General features: G+C 38.2%; 1 protein-coding gene across 1 annotated transcript in view; it reads left to right on the forward strand.

Annotated features, from left to right (window-relative positions):
• Positions 1–23,059, forward strand: part of LOC150091274 (organic cation transporter protein-like) — a 212,738-nt gene that overhangs the window by 183,947 nt on the left and 5,732 nt on the right. Inside the window, exon 10 of the mRNA XM_090383043.1 lies at positions 7,976–8,127. Coding sequence (XP_090239169.1) covers positions 7,976–8,127 — 152 coding nt within the window. The remainder of the gene's footprint in view (positions 1–7,975; positions 8,128–23,059) is intronic.

The raw sequence follows: 23,059 nt of genomic DNA on the forward strand, positions 1-23,059 counted from the left end.
TACAGTAATAAAATGAGTGGATTAGAATTGTTGGTTAGGACAAGTAAATCCGACATAATAGGACTTACAGAAACATGGTACTACCCAGAAATAGGGGATGATCAGTTTCATTACAATGTATTTAGAAAAGATAGGGCAGACAGAAGAGGTGAAAGGGTCATGCTTCTTATCAAAAGCATCCTGAGCATGACAAAAGCTTTCCAAGATTCAGATGTTTCACATGATTGTATAGAATCTGTATGGGTGATTTGTAATAATGCCACAGAAAAGGTTAGGCTGGCAAAGGCAGATTATGAGAAATTGCTGGTAAAGAGTGAATAGTGGGGATAAGGAATTCTTTGCATATATAAATGCAAATAAGAGAGGGACAAACCAGATTGGATCCTTATGTAATTGACGTGGGATAGCATTAGATACCCATTGATGTTGCAGATGAAAAACATTACAGAAGAAAAACCCTTTATGGCAATGAGAAATTATGGGAGTGAAGTTGAAAAATATGTAATTAATGATATACATGATTATTTAATGGAAAAAACTTTCAAGCCTACAGGTGAGTATGGCTCCTGGGGTTGATGGCATATACCCCATAATTTTAAGGGAGGCAGCAAGCGAGTGCATTGAACCATTAAGGCTAATTATGAGAGCATCACTGGACTCAGGAGAGATTCCACTGGACTGGAAATGTGCCAATGTATGCCCAATACATAAGGGCAGTTCTGAGAGTGTAGTGGGAAAATACCATCTGATCAGTCTAACTTCAATAGTAGGGAAGATCATGGAGGCAATGATCAAGGGTGAAATTCAGGGTCATTTGGATAGAAATGGAATTCTGAAAGATACGCAGCATGGTTTAGTAAAGGGAAAATCATGTTTAACAAATCTGGTTAGCTATTTTGACAGGGTTACTCCTGTCAAAATTCAGGATTTAGGGAATAATTTCAACATTGTTTATTCAGATTTCAGCAAAGCATTTGACTTAGTCCCACATGAACAATTACTTTATAAGCTGGAACAGGTTGGAATCAGGGTAAATCTTTAGATGGGATAGCAGGGTGGCAGAGGGTTGTGATAAATGGTTATTCTTCAGGTTGGGTTAATGTAAGAATTGGGGTTCCCCAAGGATCAGTATTGGGATCACTGTTGTTTTTGATTTTCTTTAAATGACTTCGATGAAGGGATAGGTGAAGTGGAGAGGACATGATGTCTAAATTTGCAGATGATGTAAAGATTGATAGAATAGTTAATGATCACCGCCAAGGCAGCTATGCTTTAATCCAGCAAAGGGCAAGGTCTTACACCTTGGGAACAGTAACCCCAAAAATAGCTTATACACTTGATGGAGTTGAACTAAAGTCAGTCATGGAAGAATGGGACTTGGGAGTTACGATACTGTCAGACGTGAAGTTCTCCGAGCATTGTAGACAGGTTGCAAGGAAGGCACACGGTATCCTGATGATTTATCGAACATTTGCTAGAAGAGATAAGGATGTCATAATCACATTATATAAGGTTATTGTTACACCACACTTGGAATACTGTATTCAAGCATGGAGACTGCACCTAAAAAAACAGATATAGAGCTTCGTGAAAGGGTCCAGAGACAGATAACTCGCCTGGTGAAATTGGCAAAAGGATATCCTCATGAGGAAAGACTCTGAATATGCGGGTTGCACAGCTTGGAAACAAGGCACCTTAGAGGAGACTTAATCGAGGTGTTTAAGGCTCTGAGAGTCAATAGTAAAATGAATGAGGATGAAATTTTCACGGTTATAAATGATCCTACAACTAGGGGCATCAAATTCAAGGTATGGGGAGAAATGTTGAGACTTTTTTTTTTTTATGAAAAACCCCAAACATGAGAGGTTTAGAACCTATAGTACTTAGTACCGTGCTTGGGTTGGAGGTTGAGAAGACGAGAGAAGATATTTATTGACATTAGACTCGAACTTCTGTAGACTGCAATTTTCAGGAAATACATATGAAGGAAGGTTGTTCCAGAATACTGCAGTTGAATAAATAAATGAGAAAGATGAAAAGTTGGTTTTAGAGTTTGAAGTTGGACAGTAAATGGATGTTGGCTGGTGGCGGCATGTGTTCAGACTGTTTTGAAAGAGAGAGCGGGAATTATAGAAGCCAATTCAGAAGAACAGTGCCTATGGAAGTATCTGTAGAAAAGGCATGCAGCAGAAACAGAACATCTATGAGACAGAGAGTGGAGAGAGAGATGGGTCATTAATTAACCTAACTGCCCTCTTCTGAATGGAATCTAGAAGCCTGGGAGTGGGGGCACTGCCCAAGATGTGGGAACAATATTCCATGGTAGGGCGGATTTGTGATTTGTACAGAGTGAACAGCTGTTTGGAAGAAAAGTAATGCCGAGAGTGAAAGAGAAAACCAAGTTTTTTAGATGCGGAGGAAGAAATATTTGTAATGTGCATGTGTCAAGAGAGATTAGAAGTCAGGGTAATCCCCAAAAGAGATATCATTTTTCCTAGAAATCAGAATGTCACTAGATAAGCACAGGAGCAGATGAATCCTTTTTGTGAGATATATGACAAGACTGAGTTTTAGAAGGATTGACATCAATTAAGTTGTTGTTGTTATTTGGTTTTTAGGAGCATTAGCAACTAAGGCCATATTGCTCCAGGGATATGCGGTGGTCATTGACTGACCTTTCTGCATCCTCCGTATTTGGTGGTCACGGGCTTGAACCCCGGTCTAATCAAGAAGCGTGTGCTACGCACTGCTGCTCCTGCCCATCTGGCTACGGAAGCACCATTTAAGTTGTCTATGCCCCACTGGAGAATTACCTGGAGATTGGCATTTAAGGAATTGGCAGTGGATATTCGAGAAGTTGAAGCTGATTGAGCAGGGCAAGGTTTCTCAAAATCGAAAGTGGAATGCAATGTGCTATCATCGGCAAAACTATGGATAGAATTTACAGTCAATGGATGAAGGTCATTAATATACAAGAGGAAAAGAGTGGGGAAAAGAACTGAACCTTGGGGGACACCAGCATTAGTGGAGAAGTTAAGACAGAGAGCCATTTACCATTACTCTCAGTGAGCGATCAGAGAGAAAACTGGATAACCAATTACAAAAAACAGTTAGCAAACCATAAGATGGAAGTTTGTTTAGAAGACCTTTATGCCAAACACAATCGAAAGCCTTTGATTTGAGATGTCAAGAGCAACTGCTTATGTTTCACCAAACTTTTCCATTGAATTTGTCCATAAATGGTAACACAAGTTAGAATATCACCAGTGAATCGACACTGACGAAATCCATACTGGCGATCATTGATCAGATGGAGGGTTTCTAGATAGTTTAAGAGTTGGCGGTTAATTGATTTCTCCATTACTTCAGAAAGAGTAGAAGTAATTGCAATGGGATGATAATTGGATGGGAGGAACTTGTCACCCTTTTTAGGAACTGGGTGGATATGAGCAAATTTCACAGCAGAAGGAAAAACACCTTTGGAATAAGAAAGTGAAAAAAAGTGACAAAGAACAGGAGTAAGTGTGGGAGTACAGGTTTTGAGAACAAGTGGAGAAATACCATCAGGATCTGGAGCTTTTTTAGCATTGAGATTCGTCAAAATCCTTCTGAAGTCCTTTTGATGGAAGACCACAGGTGGCATTGAATGGAGTGTGTTGGGAATGGTGGGAGGTGTTTTACCAAGATCATTAATGCATGAGTTGGAAGAAAAATGGGAGGCTAGCAAGTCAGCTTTATTCTTGGCTGAAGTGACAATAGAACCATCTGATTCTGACAGAGGTGGGAGCAGAGATGGGCAAAAGTTGCGGCTAATAGCTTTGGCAAGAGACCAGAATGCTCCGCTACCATTAGGGCAAGAAGCAAGTTTTCTACTCTTAGCCTGTTCAAAATCTAGTTTGGACTGATTAATAACTGCTTTACAATCGTTGCAAACTTTGGTGTAGGCAGAAAATGAAACTGAAGAATTGGAAACAAGCCAATTACAATATGCAACATTTTTCTCTTGAACAGCCTTAGCACATTTATTGGAAAACCAAAGTTTAGATAAAGGATGAGATTTTAAAGTGGAGTGTGGGATAAAGGATTCCATTCCTACAAGAATAATTTCACTGATATAATCTGAGCAAATGTTGACATTAGAAGTTTTGAAACAGTAATCGGACAAAAGAAAAGAAGAAAAGAAATCTCGCAGGTCATCCCATTTTGCATTCTTGTAATGCCAAACAACACGAGGTTGGGAATAGCCATGAGATAAAGGCTCCATTGGAGAAGAGACAATCTCCAAGTTGTGATTTGAAGTGCCTAAAGGACCACTCACTTCGACTGTGTACTTAGAAGGGTTGTTTGTGAGAAAAAGATAAAGCGTGTTGGGTGTATGTTAGTATTGTCTGGTTTTCTTGTATGTAAATGAACAATCTGTGCAAGGTAATTAGTAGTTGCAAAAGCCTCAGCATCTCGACCAGCTTGGTCGGTGTGACTAGAAAACGGAAGCCAGCTGGAGTAGTGAACATTAAAATCACCAAGGAAAATTACTTCACTGTTAGGAAAGTTGGACTGGAGAATGTCAAATTGCAAAGAGAGGAAGTCAAAGAGCTCTGAGTGATTAGTGGAGTTGGGAGAATGGTAGAGACAGTAGATGAATTTCACAGAATGAGGTAGAGAGATTTTAAGCCAGAGAAGATCGAAAAGAGGAGATTTCAAATTACCAAGTCTCTGACAGGGAATATCGGAACAGACATACTCACAAGTACCACCTTTGAGGCGAAAGGAAGCATACAGCGAATAATTTGGGCAACTGAGATGAGCAGTAGTTGAATCAACCGATGACTGAGATTCTGCCAGAAAAAGTAAATGGGGTTTGGCAGACTGCAAGTGGAAATGGAAACCGTTGAGTTTAGAATTGAGACCACGTATATATTTGTGAAATGAACTAGGAAGTGTTTGGGAGGTTTAGCTCTTTTCGCAGATAAGTTTACTCTATTAGTTTGACAATTCATGGTGTATTCAATAGTAAAAAAAATTGAGGGTGGACATGCTGTATGAAGTAATGAAATTTTTGGATAAGCCATGTACATGGTAAGAATATACCCAGATCCTTGACATAACATGGCTTCGACAATTCTCCCCCCCCCCCCCCCGCACACACACTACTCAGATTCCCTCCAGTCACTATTTGGCAGAGTAGAGGTAGCAAGATTATAAACTAGCTGATACGGAAGCCTCCTAAAGAGTTACCAATAGGTTTGGTATGGTGTACTAAGTAGCAGCTGGCCTGCGAACACTATTTTAGAGCTGTTCGCTTGAAATGTAAAGAAGATTGGATCTTGCCATGATGTCCATCATAACCTCAAAAGTCATCAGTTATACTGCATGATGGAAGAGATGGGGAAGGGTTGACCAGAACTTAGCTCAGGAGACTAAACATACCACCACTTCAAGCATCCAATAAGCAAAGTGGTGGTATTGCACTGGTTGATGAGAGTCATCTACCACCTAGTATTGCCTGGTAATACAGAGGGGTGGCATTCCTCCATTTGGTGTGGGTGCTACACCTAGACCCCTGCTTATGTCGGTTAACACCTGGGTGGTTGCCCACAGTGTTCTTGTGCATGGGGGTTATACCCAGGATTACTAACAGTCCCACCAGCATGAAGGTGCAAGCAGAGGATTTGGCTGTCACAGACCATCCGGACTTCGCCAAAATTGGGTCCATTTGACTTGAGTGTCACCTGAATATCAGTTCCATCAGCGTTTTAAACTCCCAGGTAGTAAGTACTGCTTGTCTGGCATATCTGAGAGAATGTCTGTGACAACCTCAAGGACCAAAGACTGGATTGCAGGAAGTTTTATTTTAGTCAGTAAATTACCTACATGGGTGACAGTTTGGCAGATTGGTGACAGGTTGACAGTTTGGGAAAATTCAAAGGTCAGCAGGATAGTTACCTATGGGAGGAGGGAAATGCAATTTTATTATTATTATTTTTTATTTTATTTTTTATTTTTTTAGGCTGGTACAGCATAAGCCTTAGGCTTCCTTGCACCATATGGCCATTACTAATATTAATTTCATCTGTGATTGATGAGTTCGAAAATATACAATGTGAATCTGTGTGATTTTTGCACTTTCGTTAGCATAACTCAGTGGTGAAACTGCCATCTCACTAGGTCAGCCATTGAGGGGAGGGAGGGCAGGATGGTTAGTGTGAATGATTGTTAAAGAGCATGAGGGGACAGAATTAGTAGGTTGCCAGTGACAACATTCTAAGATGGACAGGATGCACAGCTATTCACATATATATTAGAGCAAAAATGTTCACAAATAGTTGGCTTGTCAGCCAACATATGTTTCTGAAATGGGCCATAAATTGCTCATGCAGGAGGTGTCCCATCTACTTATCTGAAGTAGATAGGGACTCTTTGGAAAGAAAACATCAGGGACAGCACAACAGCAGATCAGGCTCAGGTAGTGAATGCCTGTAATTAAAATTCTATGTGACTTGCTGAAGGTCTCTCCTGGTCATTTGTAGGAAGTCTGGGTTGATTGTGCCAACAAGCATTTTAACAGTTGCTGAAGTTCTCCTGCATATGATTTGAGCCAGCTGTGAGATTAGAAGCTGAGCAGCCACGTTGGTGGTTGTCTGTTGTTGAGGAAGGCAATGTTTGTGGGTCAGTATCATTTGGAGTTGTATGTGGGGCTGGCTGTCTGGATATGGATAGGCTTTGATGAAGAGGGGAAAGCCAACAGGTGCACTGCCTAGAGCTTAGATGTACTCACTTTAAATGATGACAGACTTGATTATAGCTGATGGCAGTATTTCTGTTAGATGAAACAGTAGATGAAATCTGACATAGAACATTACCAGACAAGTTGGCACATTTGTGAAGTAGTGGGAAGTTGGAATTAATATATATGAACTACTGGTATTTTATAGTTCTGCTGTATTTTCCTGCCTTTAAGGAAAAATGCTACAATTCTCAGAAATTCAGGATATTTATTTTTCTATGCTGTCTCATTCACAATTGAATATTTGTCTGTATTCTAATTTTAAATTACTTCAGTTTTTATTTTTGGCTATATATTTTCGGGTACAATTTTTTTTATTTTTTTATTTATTTTTTTTCCAAAACACATTATATATTACAGGCATTTGGTATTATCTTCTACTATCTCTCTCTCAGCCAGAGACCCTCTCTAAGAGATTGGGTCTTTACACCTCTAGCTTTCACAAATATCCTTTCAATTCTTCTCTTTACTTTGTTTTCACTGTCTACGCTTTGTTCTTCTGTCCATAGAGCTATTAGTGCAACATGAGGGCAATATGGACACTTCTACTTTCCTTCTTCTAGGCCATCTTCTGTTTCACTACTTTTCCTTTCCCTTACCATGACTTATTTCCTGTCCCTATACCATTTGTCTGCTTCTTTATCTATTTTTGACATACTAAATTACATATTTAGTATGTCAGAAAGGATAGACAGGATAGGAAGGGAGGAGGTGTTATGCTGTTAATTAAGAAAAACATAAAATCAAAATAAGTACATCCAGTTGATATAGATGAACTGATATAGATTTGATGCTTGCTATCACTTTGCAATTTATTAATCATTATATTTTCTCCCTTACAACTTCTTTCCTTCTAATTGGCATATTAATTCAGCCTTTAACTTCAGATAATTAAATGCATCTTTTAGATTCTTCACACTCTTTTCCTATCTTCCACCTTAATTTTTCTATTTCCTACTAGTTTTGACACCTTGTGTTCTTTACATTTCCACCTGTTTGCACTTTGTCTCTAACTTTATTACTTCACGCTTAAATATATACTTTTGTATCCTTTGATGCTGCTTAGCACACATAGGTGCAAATGTCATATAACCTTTTTAACTTTTAAAACACAATTTACCTATATCTACATATTTGTCACTCCTACTCATTCTATCCATACTATATATATTTTTTACTTTTTAATTACAGGGTCGTGCTACTCATCCTGCTGTTCCATTTGCAATTTATGGTAGTCTTTCCATTATCAGTGGCCTTTTTGTACTTCTACTACCTGAAACTCACAGGTACCGACTGCCAGATACTGTAGAGGAAGGAGAATTGTTTGGACAGAAGGAAGAAGGGTAGGTAATTTTGGTTCAGATTATTATTGTAGCACTAGTATTCTATTTTTTTTTTTTTTTTTTTTTTTTTGGAATTTGATTGCTAAGACATTGTGTAATTGAAATGCTGTTTGGATGTTTTTTTCCCCCACACATTTTTTCCTGTGTAGAATTTCGTGAACATAGTTACCTATGCTTACAGCAATAATTGACTAAAGGACTTTGCTGAACTTTGCAAAAACTTAACTACTATTAATAAGAACACAGTAATTCAAATAGTCAATGTTTAATGATCAGAAGAAAAATTTTATTCAAAAATAATCATATGCAGCAGTATTATAAGCTTATGACATGAAATCAGAACACTTCAGATACAAAATAAAAAAAAATATATTTCAATTACACTGGTCAAGAAGGTTTTGCTAACATGAGGAAAAGTAAGCATTTTTTGTTAATTTGTATGTGCTGATTACGAATATGACAGTAAAAAAGTTTCTATCACATCACATTTTTTACAAAATATAAAATAGCTTCAAAATCAATGAAATCGCCAAACATCACACTCTGTACCTTTTCCAGTTGAATATTTTGTAACAAAAGAGACATATGTGTTGTTTAATGCTATACTAATACAGTCAGTCCTTTTATAGAACGATAGTTGTGTTCCTAGAAACCCTTTTGCAATGCAAAACTGTGCAATATAAACAACAGGCCCTATGGGAAAAGTAGGGTTAGGTGCCGACCACCCAAGATCGAACACACATTTGTAACTAAAACATTACCAAACACAATAAATAATCGTAATAAAATACTTACGTATTTTATCAAGACTATTACGTAATAAAATATTGCTAATGCTTTTGCTTCCATCGTAAGCAAACTTGTTTTTTGTTTGATTTTCTATCGAAACAGATGACAGCCGTTCCATCCCTTCCAACTCTTTGTGTCTTGATCTAATGGATTTTAATTACACTTTGAGTTGTTCCTGCTATGAAAGTTTTTATTTTCTCTGCATTCTTTCTAATTCTTGGCATTGCCTCATTTAGGCCTGTAGCACGTGCAATATCACATGGTCTTTCATTTTGCTCAAAACATTTCACAGTTTCATGTTTTTTCGCTATCAACAATGGCATACTGGCCATAAGCCTTACTGGGGAAACCCCGGTGGGATGGAGGCTGGTGTGATTTTGGCCATAAACCATAGTGAGGCCACTACAAATTTTCCTGGGTAAGAATTTTTGACCCAGTCCGCCTCTGTTTATCGATATTGCTTTTCTTTTTCTCTCTGATCTGTAGTGTCTTCACTAGGATGCTTTCTTTTCACACCTTTTAAGTATTTCACTCATTTTTAGGGAATAAATCACAATTACAAAATGAGGAGGCACGCTTGATACACATAAACAAAGCTGTGCACGTGTAGCAACTGAATAAACAACACCATAAAGGCAGAGATACACTATTAGCACCTCACATTTTACTAAAGCACATTTCTGGGGGTTACTACCATAAAACAATAAAAACAATTTCCAGTTGCATTTCTGCTAGTGGAATCTGTTATAAACTGGTAGTAAACTCGATCTAATGGCATTTGCGATAATACCGATAGCTGGAATTGTGTGGGTTTTTACTTTATTATGGTGAAATGTGTTTCTCCTTCACTGATATAAAAAACAAATACATTTTCAGAATCTTCTCTTCATTCCTATCATGTTGAGCTCAGTTGGGGTGATTCCGCATTTGACAGCCATTTCTTGACAACACAAAAAGGTGAATCGTGCATAAGCGAATTCGGTTAGTGTTATATATGATATCGTTCCCCTATTTATAAATTGTGTATGATCGAATTCGTGTAGTGTAAACATGTGTTATACGAGGACTGACTGTACCGCTTTTAAGTTTTATGGCCCTGAGGAGTGGCAGCTCTGAGTTATATTGCTCTAATTCTTGTTATGCGGTAGCACGTTTTGATCCTCCTATATTTCCGGTGGCCAGGTGCCTCTGTGAAAGACAACTTGTCTACAAGCTGTCTTTAGCCCTTAAATGCGCATTTTTTGGTTAGTTTTAGATTTGTAAGATCTTGTGGTAGGTTGTGGTGTTTTAAAGTTCCATTTCGATCTTGTGAAAACTCGTGAAATGGAGCGAAAACGGCATGCATGTGTTAATTCACCAAACAGTTTTTGCTTTGTTTGTGGACAATTTACAGTGCAGTTGCAACATGTATTAATTACTCAGTTATAGACAGGGCGAAACAAGCTTATTATTTTTATTTTGGTTGTCACATGGGAGATCAGGATAAAAGGTGGGCACCGCATATGTGCTGCATAATATGCTATGTAAATCTGACTGAATGGATGAAGGCAAACAATTCTAAAATGCCTTTTGCTGTTCCAACGATCTGGTGAGAACCAACAAGTCACCTCGAAGATTATTTTTGCCTCACAAATACTAAGGGATTTTCAAGGAAAAATAGAGTTAAAATAAAATTCCCCAACCTGCCATTCACAATAAGGCCGGAACTCCCTATTCCTCCACCTGGAAGAAATCACTATTCCGGAAGAAGAGCAAGAGCCACAAGAAATAACCTATGTGCATTTTATATATACACTGGTGTTCAAAGAAAGTGCATCGCCTAGGAATTTCACACTTCTAACCCTTTTTTGCGATGGTATGTTACATTAATGACTAGTGTCACAAATAGATATATAAACAAATGATATTTATTAATAGTTAAGGCTAAGTAATATTTGATGGTGCTCTCAAATTATTCCGAAATGAGCATTTGCAACCTTTATACAACAGTTTTGGTGAACACAACAATTATGGCTGAAATATTATCAGAAGCCCTCAGTTTGCTTCAGTTTATCATTTTAAATGGAAAACAAAATGAAAACTAATATTTAGTTGAACCGCCTCTGGTCCTGATCACAGCAGCCCACCATCGAGGCATTAGCAAGATCAATTTCTGAAGATAATCAATTGATAGTTCGTGGTTCCAAACATGAATTATGGCTTCCCGAAGTTCACGAAGGCTTTTGTTTCTTTCTGGCAACTGCAGATTCCACACTATGCCAACAGTTCTCTATAGCATTCAGGTCTGGGCTGTTTCCTGACAAGCTAAGAGTTGTAATGGACCATTCTTCCAACCATTTTTTCACCTGTAACAAATGTAAACACATTACTGTCAAATCCCTAATGCAGAAATGAAGCTAAAGTAACTACAGAAGTGCCTACTTACACTTTTCACCCGATGACAAAGAGCAGAGTCGTCCTGAAAGATGCAGTTACTTGGCAGGTTGAAATGGTCTCTAATGGTTGGCAGCAATTTGCCTTCCAATATAGCTAGGTATCCATTGGCATTTACAGAACCTTTTATAAAATACAGGTGATCTACTCCACTATATGAAATGCACACCCATATCATTTGGCTGGTAGGGTATTTCACTGTAGACACCATACAGTCTGGATGATATTCTTCACCATGTCTACGGTGAATCATTTCTCTCCCATCAGAGCCATGCAGGTTGAATTTCTTCTCATCCAAGAAAATAACTGACTTCCACTGCTCAGGGGGTCCATTTGACATGCTCCTTACACCAAATTAACTGGGCCTTTTTCATTTTTTGTGTGTGGAGGGGCTTCTTCTTAGGGCGACGTGCTACAAGTCCATTTTTGAAGAGGCATCTTCTGACTGTTACTGCACTTCCTACCACTCCTGTATGTTCTTCCCATTCTCTTTTCAGCTCAGACAAAGAAGCTTTACGGTTCTCAAGGCATAAGTGCTTCAAAACATGGTCCTGTTTTGGTATAGAGACTTGTTTGTGTCCAGTTCTTTTCCTATCAGCAGAACCAGTATTCTTGAGTTTGGAAAGAAATCTACTCGCTGTCGACTGATTAGAAGACAGTCTATAAGCAATATGATGGGAAGAACATCCTGTAAGAAATATTGCCATATACTTAACGTTATTTGGACTACAATTATAATTTTAAGGGGTGATGCATTTTCTTTGAATGTGTGTGTGTGTGACCCCCGTATAAAACGGTACTTCTACAACAGTTTTGCTCTAACGCAGTTGATAAATTGCAGCAATCCTCGCACAACATGGTACTTATATAAAACGGTTTAGCTCTAAAACAGTTTGAGAATTTTGGGAAATCTCGCATGACATGGTATTTTTGAGCTTTTGTGCAAAAACTTAAGCCTTTCTTCGTAAGAGCAACCCTTTATTCCATTCACTAATTTTGTTGCCCTTCTCTGTACTCGTTCCAACAGCTCTACAACCTTCTTAAAATGAGGACTCCAGACCTGTATACAGTACTCAAGGTGTGGCCTGACCATTGCCTTATACAAAGGGATAATCACCTCCTTATCCCTGCTAGAAAAATTCCTCTTTATCATTGACAAGACACCATGAGCTACTCTTGCAGACCGTCTGCACTGCTCAGAAAACTTCATATTTGCCTGCACAATTACCCCCAGGTTCTTTTCATTCTCTACCACTGTTAATGTATTCTAATTGAGTTGATACTTTACTCTGGGGTTACTGCTTCCCATATGTAGTACTTTACATTTGTCAATGTTAAACTTCACGTGCCACCTCTCACCCCATATGCTCAACTTTTCTAGATCCTGTTGCAGCAGCATACTGTCATTAGTATCATTAACAACTCTGCCAACCTTTGTATCGTCTGCAAACTTGGACATTAAGCCTGATATACCATCATCAATATCATTTATAAATACAGAAGACAACAATGGACCTAATACTGAACCCTGAGGGACTCCATTAATAACATTAGTCCACAAAGAGCAGTGTCCATTGATTACCACGCTCTGTCTTCTCCCACTCAACCATCTCTTTATCCACAGCAGCAATTTGCCTCCAGTGCCACACTGCTCCAATTTGTACAGCAGTCTTCTATGTGCAACAGTATCAAAGGCCTTTCTAAGATCCAAATACATGATATCAAAGTTATTCTTTGCATCCAGTTCCTTTGTGACAACATCATAGTATCCAATCAAATTAGTCAGACAAGACTTTCCCCTTAACAAACCCATGCTGTGTCCGAGCTATAACTGAAGTGTTGTCTAGATGATCCTGCAAGTTTTTTAACCAGTGCCTCCATTAATTTCCCTGGAACAGAAGTTAAACTAACAGGTCTATACCTACTTGTGTTGCCCTTTGTTCCTCCTTTGTGAATTTGGGGTCGCATTTGCACATCTCCAGTCCATGGGGAACCTCCCCTGAGTCCAAAGAAGCTCTCAGAATTATGGCTAAGGGTTTGCTTACTTCCTTTGCTGCCTCCTTTAATATAACTGGATAGATCCCATCTACCCCAGGTGCCTTTCTTATGTTTATCTTCAACAATTTCTCCTCCACTTTCCTCTCAGTTATTACAAAATCATCTAGTCACTGCTATAGTTTAATTCACCTCTGGCATTCCCCTCCCTGAATAACTCCTCATGTGGGAATGTAGATGCAAAATACTCATTTAGTTTGTTAGCCACCTGAGCAGGATCATCAACAGTTGAACCATCGATATCCAGTGGACCAATCTGATTCATCCCCTTCCTTCTAGAGTTTACATAGGTAAAGAACTCTTTGCTATTTTTCTTTGCATCCTTTTGACAAATATTTCTTATAATCTGCCTTTGCTTGCCTAACCTCCTTTGTGACTTGGTTACAGACCAGCTTATATCTATCATAGGCTTCCATATCACCCATTAATTGATATGTATTCCATGCATTTTTCTTCTGCCACATGTCTCATTAGTTCATCTGACATCCATTTAGGCCTAAACCTTGAACAATATTTCTTAGTTGGTATGTAAAGCCTAGTAGCTTCCAAGATTAATTCTTTGAATGCTTCCCATTTTGAATTTGCTGTTGGTAACATCATCAGTTGGTCACACTGTATAGAATTTAAATACAGTCTCAGACTTCTGTAGTTGCTTTTACGAAAGCAAAAACTCTTCCCTTTCCTTCATGGTAGTTACCTCTTTGAGTAAATCCCCCTTCAGCACACTATGATCACTGCCACCTAGTGGTTCCTTTATCTGCAGATTCTTAATGCATGAAGAATCACTAGAATCAAGAGTATTACTCCCTCTAGTTGCCTCCAGAACATGCTGATGTATAAAACAATCGTCCAATAAATCCACAAAAGCCTTGCTAGTGTGTGAGTGACCAACCCATAAATTCCAATCAGTATCTGGGAAATTAACATCCCTCATTATAAGACTCTCTGATTTACTGGCCCACTCTATTTTCCTGTACAGTTTTTTTATTATACTCATCAGAATCATTAGGCCTATAACACACTCCTACTCTCAATTTTGATTTCCCAGTGCTTATGTCACACCAGACTGACTCGACACTGCACTGTCCAGCGATGTCGACTGGCTGTACCTCCTTGGAGGCCCCGAGTGCCAAGCGAGTTTAAATGCAAATTAGAAAGCATCTTCTCTAGAATCAGCAGATTACTGAGAATTTAAGTCTTTATTTACAAAAATTATTTCTTTTCTGCTCTTCTAAACAAAGAAGCAAGCTTTCCAAAAGAAAGGAAGGCCCCTTTCTTCTATTTTTGTATATAGAACTAATCTACATAACACACTAACCTCTTATCACTTGGTCACTCATGGCACTGCTCCTGCCTCCATGTGGCGGGGCCAATAATCTGGGAGAAAAACTATCCTTCAGGGCTAAAAGGAGCAACCATGGATACTGACAATTACCCATATCCACTTTCCCACCGGAACATCTACTACTATAGATTTATCAATATGTTCCCCAAAACTGTTCCCAGTCATTCAGTGGTTAGTTTCAAATAACCCATTGAACAGTGAACATTATCCGATTATTTGCAAACTGCAAACACAAAACCTCACATATAGCCAGCCGCATAAAATGGAAATTTAACAAAGAAGATTGGAACAAGTTCACCGATGCAGCTTCCTTTGATGACCAAATCATTAAAAGCCTATAGATCAGTTTGTTTTGTTTGTTTGTTATTTGGTTTTTAGGAGCATTAGCAACGAAGGCCATATTGCTCCGGGATATGCGGTGGTCATTCCGTGACCTTTCCGCATTCTCCGTATTTGGTGGTGACGGGCTCGAACCCGGGTCTAATCAAGAAGCGTGTGCTACGCACTGCTGCTCCTTCCCACCTGGCTACGGAGGCGCCTTATAGATCAGTGATGGCGAACCTTTTTGAACAGTCGGTCAATTATTTTTATTTTTTAAATACTAGCCCGTGAGTCATAAGTTAGTGGCCTCAATTAGAAAGGGGGAGGTAAAAAGGGTGCCAATTATTTGGAAACATCAAACATTTTGTTAAGAGATAAAGTTGACAGTTGAATCTTTTTGGTTCTCACTTTTGAAATAATCCAAAAAAGGTTTTAGTTTCCTTTTTGATTTATAACTTTAACTTTTGCAAGTGAAGAGCTAAAAAAAAAGTAAATATCGAAGCTTGATTTGATACCTTTACCGCACCAGGTGACATCATGACCAGTATTGCCTCTGCACAAAGTATTTGAATGAGCAAGGAATAAAAGAAAACACTTTTATTTTGAAATATTCTTCATTAATAATTAACATAATTACAGATACAGTATGTGTAATAGAGTTGATAAAAGTATATTTAATGCGAAATTTGTTGTTGCTTACTTTCAGACAGTTTCTTAATATTAGGTACATACTTCGTGTTCATTACTTTAATATATTTTGCAGTCAATTCATTTCCAAGTTTATTCCTGTTGGAAGATTTAACAAAATTCATTGAGGAAAACAATTTTTCACATGAATATGTGGACCCGAACATTGTGAGAAGAGCGTTAGCCAGTTTCCTCATACATGTAAAATTGTTCGGTAAAGAATACCATGCGTTTAATATAATATTTTCAACTTTTAGTGTGGGATCTTCATTAGGCCTATCTGCATTACTTTCTGAAATTTTTCCTTCTACTTCGAAAATCAAGTTTTCAAATTTATTTTTCCACACTATGCTGTTTTGGAATTCAATTAATTCCATTTCTAAGTTAGTGATACTTAGCCACATAAAATCGTTTAGCTGCATTGTATCATACTCTGCTTTATGTGGGCATAAAATAAAGCGAAATGTATTTTCCAAACTTTTAAATTGATTATATCTCTCATGGAAAGCTTGTTTTATTTCTTGCAAAATGGTTAAATATTTTTTAATTGCATTTTCTTGAATGTCAAGAATATTTTCAAAATCCTTAGTGTTTTGAAAATGTTTTTGTAATTGAGGAAAATATTTCATGGTGCTCATTTCCAAATCTTTAGTAAAGATGTCAAGTTTTTTCATAAATATTTTGATATTTTCAAACATCATTAATGCAATTTGTCCATGTCCCTAAAGTTTTTTATTCAGGTCATTGAAATGCCGAGTGATATCACATAAGAACATTAAATCATTTAGCCAATCTATATTTGAAAATTCGTTTTTTTCATTCAAAAAGAGCTTTATTTCGTCTAATAAAATGACAAACCAATTAAGAACTTGGCCGCAACTGAGCCATCGAACATTGTTGTATGTCAAAATCCCAGAATATTGGCATTCAATTTCCTCTAATAATTGTGCAAATTCTCGCTTATTAAGACCTCTTGCGTTTATAAAGTTAATAACTTTAATTACAACTCGCATTACATTAGAAAATATTGTTAAACCTTGCTTCACACATAGAATTTGCTGGTGTATTATACAATGAAATTCTATCAGAGAATGTCTAATATTTTGCTTAAGCTGCTGAATAAAATCAATGTTTTTTTCCCACCATATTGGGAGCACAGTCTGTTGTTACAGAAACAATTTTTTGTAGGTCAATTTCCATTTTTTTAAATGCATTATCAAATTCTTTAAAAAATATCAAGACCGGTACACCTTCCTTTCAATGTTATTAGTTTTATTAACTCTTCTTTCATTATATTGCCTGCATTATATCGAGCAAAAACTGCTAGTTGTGCATAACCATTAACATCAGTACTCTCATCTAAAGCAATCAAATACATTTCTACAGACTTTAAGTCGTTATGTATTTGAGAAGAAATATTTCTTTCTAATTCTATTACTCGATCTTTAATAGTACTGCAACTTATTGGTAACTCATTTATACGCTTTATAATCAAGTCTTTTTCTTTAAAATCTGAAAACAGAGTAGCACTACATTCTAAAAATGCTTGTTTTACAAACTCTCCTTCTGAAAGAGGTTTCCCATGGCGAGCAATGCAATGGGCTACTTGAAAACTAGCAGCTGTAATGTTATTTTTCGGAGTCAAAAAAGTTTTTAAAACACTTGTTTGTGAATCATTGTTTTTTCTTTTGTAAAAAATATTCTCTCCTTTCTTCGTCTGTTGAGAAGCCGAGATTTGAATGCAACTTTTCAAAATGTCTTTTTACATTTTTTTTTTTTTATTTCGTATGATGTGATCACGAAGGAACCAGTTTTTTCTTGCTTCCTTCGTGTATCGTGGCCGGGATATCCAACCAACCGGTTGGTTCGGCACCATCGTGATATCCAGCCCGAGGCGGGAATCGAACCCGCGACCTTTGGGTTGCCAGGCAGGCAATTTACCTACCCGGCTAGCCCGGTCGGCTCTTTTTACATTGAATGTACAAGAGGTGACTTTTTCGTTACAAATAACAGTTGTTTTTCTTTTCAATCATGCCATATTTATCAAACCATTCTGTTTGATATGGTCTGGAGCTTGTACCGTTAGTTTTCATTTTTTTAACCACTGACATAGTTCAGGGCTACGCCTGCAAAAAATATATATAATATATATATTTTTATAACCTACATATATATTATATATGTAGGATGCAATAATTTTAGATGAACTTTTATAAACGTAGGCCCACTTAATATACTTACATCGGTTATGTAGATGAGAAAATTTGACAATAGAAAAATTAAGTTATAATCAATTTATTATTAACACTCCTAGACGCATACGTCAAGTCTGTCTCTTAGTCCAATACTGCGAGAGTGCGAGCTGGTAACTTTGGTACTAGCCCGATACATCTCTGTTCTTCAATGCAACTATAAATCGCACCAAGTTTATGTCACAATGTAACGAGTCACCCACATGCGTAGTTTAATACAATAGAACACTGTTTGCCGACGCGCGACGTCCACATTCCACTTGGATTTTTATTTTTTATTTATATATTTTATTTTTATTTATTTATTTTTTTATAAATCTGACATTACATATTTATATTTTATAATTGTTTAATATTTTCAATTATTAGTAGGCCAATATTACAATAAACGCGGGCACGTGGGTTACTTACAAAGCCTTCGTGGGTCAGTATCTGACCCACATGTCATAGGTTCGCCACCACGGCTATAGATGATGTTACTGACCACATTACTACACAGATAATAACAGCTGCAACCTGTGCTATACCCAAAACCAGAATTGGTACTCACAGACATGTCAATATCTGGTGGAATGATTCATGCTGTGATGCCAAAAAAGAACAGAATAAAGCTTGGAATCTGTTTCATAAGTACCCAACAACTAACAACCTGATTAACTTCAAGAAACTTAAAACTAAGGCCTGTTACATGCAGAAAAAGGCGAAAAAAGACTCTTGGATCCGGTTTGCTTCCACCATTACCAAAAATACAGACAGTACAAAAATTTGGAACAAATCAAAAAACTGAATGGTAAATCCCTCCCAAAATCAACACCCATCATAAGTTGGAAAGGTAAAGACTTCTCCTACCAAGTGGAAGTCATAAATGTCCTATCAGAATGCTTTTCTGAAACTTCTGCCACGTCGGCACATGAGCCAGCCTTTAAACAAGTAAAAGCCAATGCAGAAAAATATAAGTTAAACTTCAATACAAGAGCATCTCTTCCATACAATCAACCGTTTACTCTTTTTGAACTAGAGAGCTCCTTAAATAGATCAACTAATACAAAAAACAGACAGACTGTTTCTTGACAACCAGAATCTCACCTTGTTAAACACTGGTGCTGACACTCATATCCACTTTCCCACCAGGACATCTACTGCTATAGATTTATCAATATGTTCCCCAAAACTGTTCCCAGTCATTCAGTGTCTAAGGAATGCTTTTATCCGTAAAGAACATCCTGTCGTGGTCTGCCTGGATATTGAAAAAGCTTTTGATACCACCTGGTGCTATGGCATTCTTCAAAATCTGTATTGCCACAGGACTTCGGGGTCAGCTACCAATAATCATTTAGTTTTCTCCAAAATAGAACCTTTCAGGTGCGTTACTGCAATTCACTATCCTGTACATTTTTCCAAGAAGAAGGGGTCCCACAAGGATCAGTTCTTAGTGAAACACTCTTTGCAGTTCGGCTAAACAATGCTACAGACAATATTCTGGCTAATGTTGACACTTATCTATATGCAGACGACCTTACAATATCCTGCCACTCGAAGAATATGTGCTCCATCAAGCGTCAATTGCAGATCTCAATAAATAAAATAGAATCATGGGCATCCCACAATGGCTATCGCCTCTCTGCAACAAAAACGACTGCTATTCACTTTTGTAAAAAACGTTAGCTCCATCCAGATCCTTAGCTAAGGTTAGGAACTAAACCAATAACACTTAGCAAAAATATCCGGTTCTTGGGCCTAGTACTCGACACTAAACTTAACTTTCAGGCTCATATAATGCAAGTGCGAACTCAATGCATGAAAAAAAATGAATATGCTCAAAGTTAACTCTTCTATGGCATGGGGAGCTGATCGCTTCACACTTTTACACCTGTATCAAACCATGATAAGATCTTGTCTAGACTATGGAGCCCCAGTTTATGATTCTGCACGGAAGACCGCATCAGCTTGGCTCAATCCAGTGCAGCATAGTGCTCTCAGGATTGCTTTAGGAGCCTTTAAAACATCCCCAGTGCAAAGTCTGTATATAGATGCCAATGAACCTCCACTAAATCTTAGGAGAAAAGTATTGCTTCTTAGTTATACAGCCAGCCAAATTATGTAGCATCCCTTAGCACCCCATCTGGACATATCTCTTTGAACCTCAATGGGCAAACTTCTATAAAAATAAACCCAATTAAAACAAACCTGCTGGCATCCAGCATCTTGGAAATATATCTCATGCTGCAGATGCAGTACCAGCACCATAGGCAATATATATATACCTCTATGTGATAACTCCTTTCTTCAGTGGAGAAAATATCGAATCTTATATTCAAATCAAAATCTTAGACAGTTACATGATGCTCATGCATTGGCCCAATGCTCAGTCTTCATGTATATACAGACGGCTCAAAAACTGACATATCGGTAGGAGCTGCAGTGGTCCTACCTACATCCACTGTCTCTGTCCAGTTACCAATTGAATGCAGTGTTTTTACAGCTGAACTCTATGCAATAAAAATGGCTTTGAATCTCCTTAACGACCTATTAAATACCCAGGTCATAATGTATACAGAATCTTTAAGTGCTGCGAGCGCCTTACAAAATAAACTACAACATTCCCATCCACTTCTCACACAAATCAGATCACAGTTATGTAACCTCAATGAAAAGAAGCTGACTGTCAAATTCTGCTGGATACCCAGCCATGCCAGAATTCCAGGAAATGGGCATGCAGACGAAGCTGCAAAGCACCCTGCTTGCTTTGAATCCTTCTCAGTTCCTTACTCTGATTTCAAACCAATCATACAACGGATATGTACTGAGATGTGGTCTAAAATGTGGCATACCCAGACAGGAAACAAACTTCTTGAGATAAAACAGAATCCACAGTTGTGGAGATCCAGTTTCAGACTAAACAGGCACGAAGAGGTCGTGCTTGCAAGAGCACAAATTGGCCATACACACCTAACACACCTCTTTTTACTGCTAGGAGAAGATCCTCCACTTTGCTTACACTGTAGCTCCCTACTTACCGTTAAGCATATCCTAACTGAGTGTGCATATTACCATTCAGTTAGAATTGCATGTTTCGAATCACAGCTTAATTTACAAAAACCTCTACATCTATCCCATATACTTGGAGGGTGCCTCCATAGCCAGGTGGGCAGGAGTAGCAGTGCATAGCACATGCTTCTTGATTATACTGGGGTTCGAGCCAGTGAGTCACCAAATACGGAGGATGCGGAAAGGTCAGGGAATGACCACCGCATATCCCCGGAGCAATATGGCCTTAGTTGCTAATGCTCCTAAAAACCAAATAACAACAACATATACTTGGAGATGGTAGCAATTTCTCAGAACTTTTTACTTACCTGAAAATGATTAATGTCTACAGTCACTTTTAGACCTATTTCCTATAACATATACAGTCACTTCTAGACCAAAATAACAGGAACAATTTGGCCATAGTAGCCCTTGCACCATTAAACCCCACTCCCACAACAACCTCCTTGGATTTTATGTGTTTCTTAACTAATAGCATAACCCCTCCTCCCTTCCTATCCTGTCTATCCTTCCTGTACACATTGTACTCCCCAAATTCCAGTTCTGCATTCCTTATATCTGTGTGACACCAAATCTCTGATATCCCAACAATACCTTTGATGTTTTGACCAACACCTCAAATTCATCAAATTTATTTACTAAACTCCTAGCATTGGTGTACACACAAGTATGCATGCATCTGTTCCTATTCTTAGCTACTCTAACACAACCCATGTGTTTACTTATACCACAATGATTCCTAGCAATCTCTGAAATTCCCTGCATCTTGTTTTCCAGGCTGCTGCTCATTCCAATAGAAGCAGTGCAAGATACTTTCACCTCTGCCAGCAGCTACTGTTAATCCATTAGTCTGTGTACCCCCCCCAATCTAGCAGTTTTCAAACCCACCCAACACTGCCTCGATAGCATCAGCAAATATTCTTGCACCTTTCCTATTTAAGTGTATCCCATCCCTGTAGAAGCAGTCTCTCCTGTTAACAAGTACAGACCAGGCTGAGAAAAATTCAACCCCTTGAGCCTTGCACAATCTCTCCAGGGCCGAATTGATAGACAAGACTCTCATCATATACCCCTTCCTATCGTGTCTGGGCAGAATTGCAGACACTTTCAAATTCAACCCTAATTTACGGCTTTTTTTCAACAGTGACCTGTACTTGTTTGGTAATTCTGTCAGTCTCCTACTCTTAATATCATTAGTGCCAACGTGTACAACAATATTACCTTTTGTGTCCTTAAAAGATATCTCTCTACAACATCATCAACGTACCCTGGTCCTGTTCCACCTATCCTTTTTACACAGTATGTTTCCCATTTCCCTGACAATAGTCACTGACAACTACTAGTTCCTGTGGGACCAGTGCATTCTGCCTTGGGGGTTGCGGCTGTGTTGCGTGATGTTCAAGTGCAAGCTCTGGCATTGATGGGCCCCCTCAATTTAGATCCTTCGAGGGCATTCACCCTGTCCTTCAAGCTCTCATATAGGCCTATAACAATGCTGAGTTGTTGCCTGATTTCCTCACTTATATGGCATCAGCCAAAAAAAAAAAAGAAAACCCTTTCCCATTTCACTCATCCATTTGCTCCAAATGTTTGTCTAGTTCTGCTTTGAAGTTATTTAAGCTGTCAACTTCTACAATGACAGATGGAAGTTTGTTCCAGCAATCAACCTGGCTAAAGGTAAACTTCTGCACATCTATTCTACAACTGTCTTTCCTCAATTTGAATTTGTCCCCCCCCCCTCAGGCAATTAATCTGTGCAAGAGGAAGAATCCCATAAGCATTGAGCATGTTCAAACCATTCAAGGCTTTATACACTTCAATCTCGGATCACCTCGCAGTTGCCTGGTCTCCAGACACTGTAATTTACAAAACTTCAGCCTTTCTTCATAAGAGCAACTCTTTGTTACATTCATTAATCTTGTTACTCTTCTCTGTACTCATTCCATCAGCTCTACATCCTTCCTAAAATGAGGACCTGTATACAGTACTCAAGGTGTGGCCT

The sequence above is a fragment of the Mastigoproctus giganteus genome, chromosome 1 (genome assembly GCF_048544385.1).
Source record: "Mastigoproctus giganteus isolate SK-2022 chromosome 1, ASM4854438v1, whole genome shotgun sequence".
NCBI lineage: Eukaryota > Metazoa > Arthropoda > Arachnida > Uropygi > Thelyphonidae > Mastigoproctus > Mastigoproctus giganteus.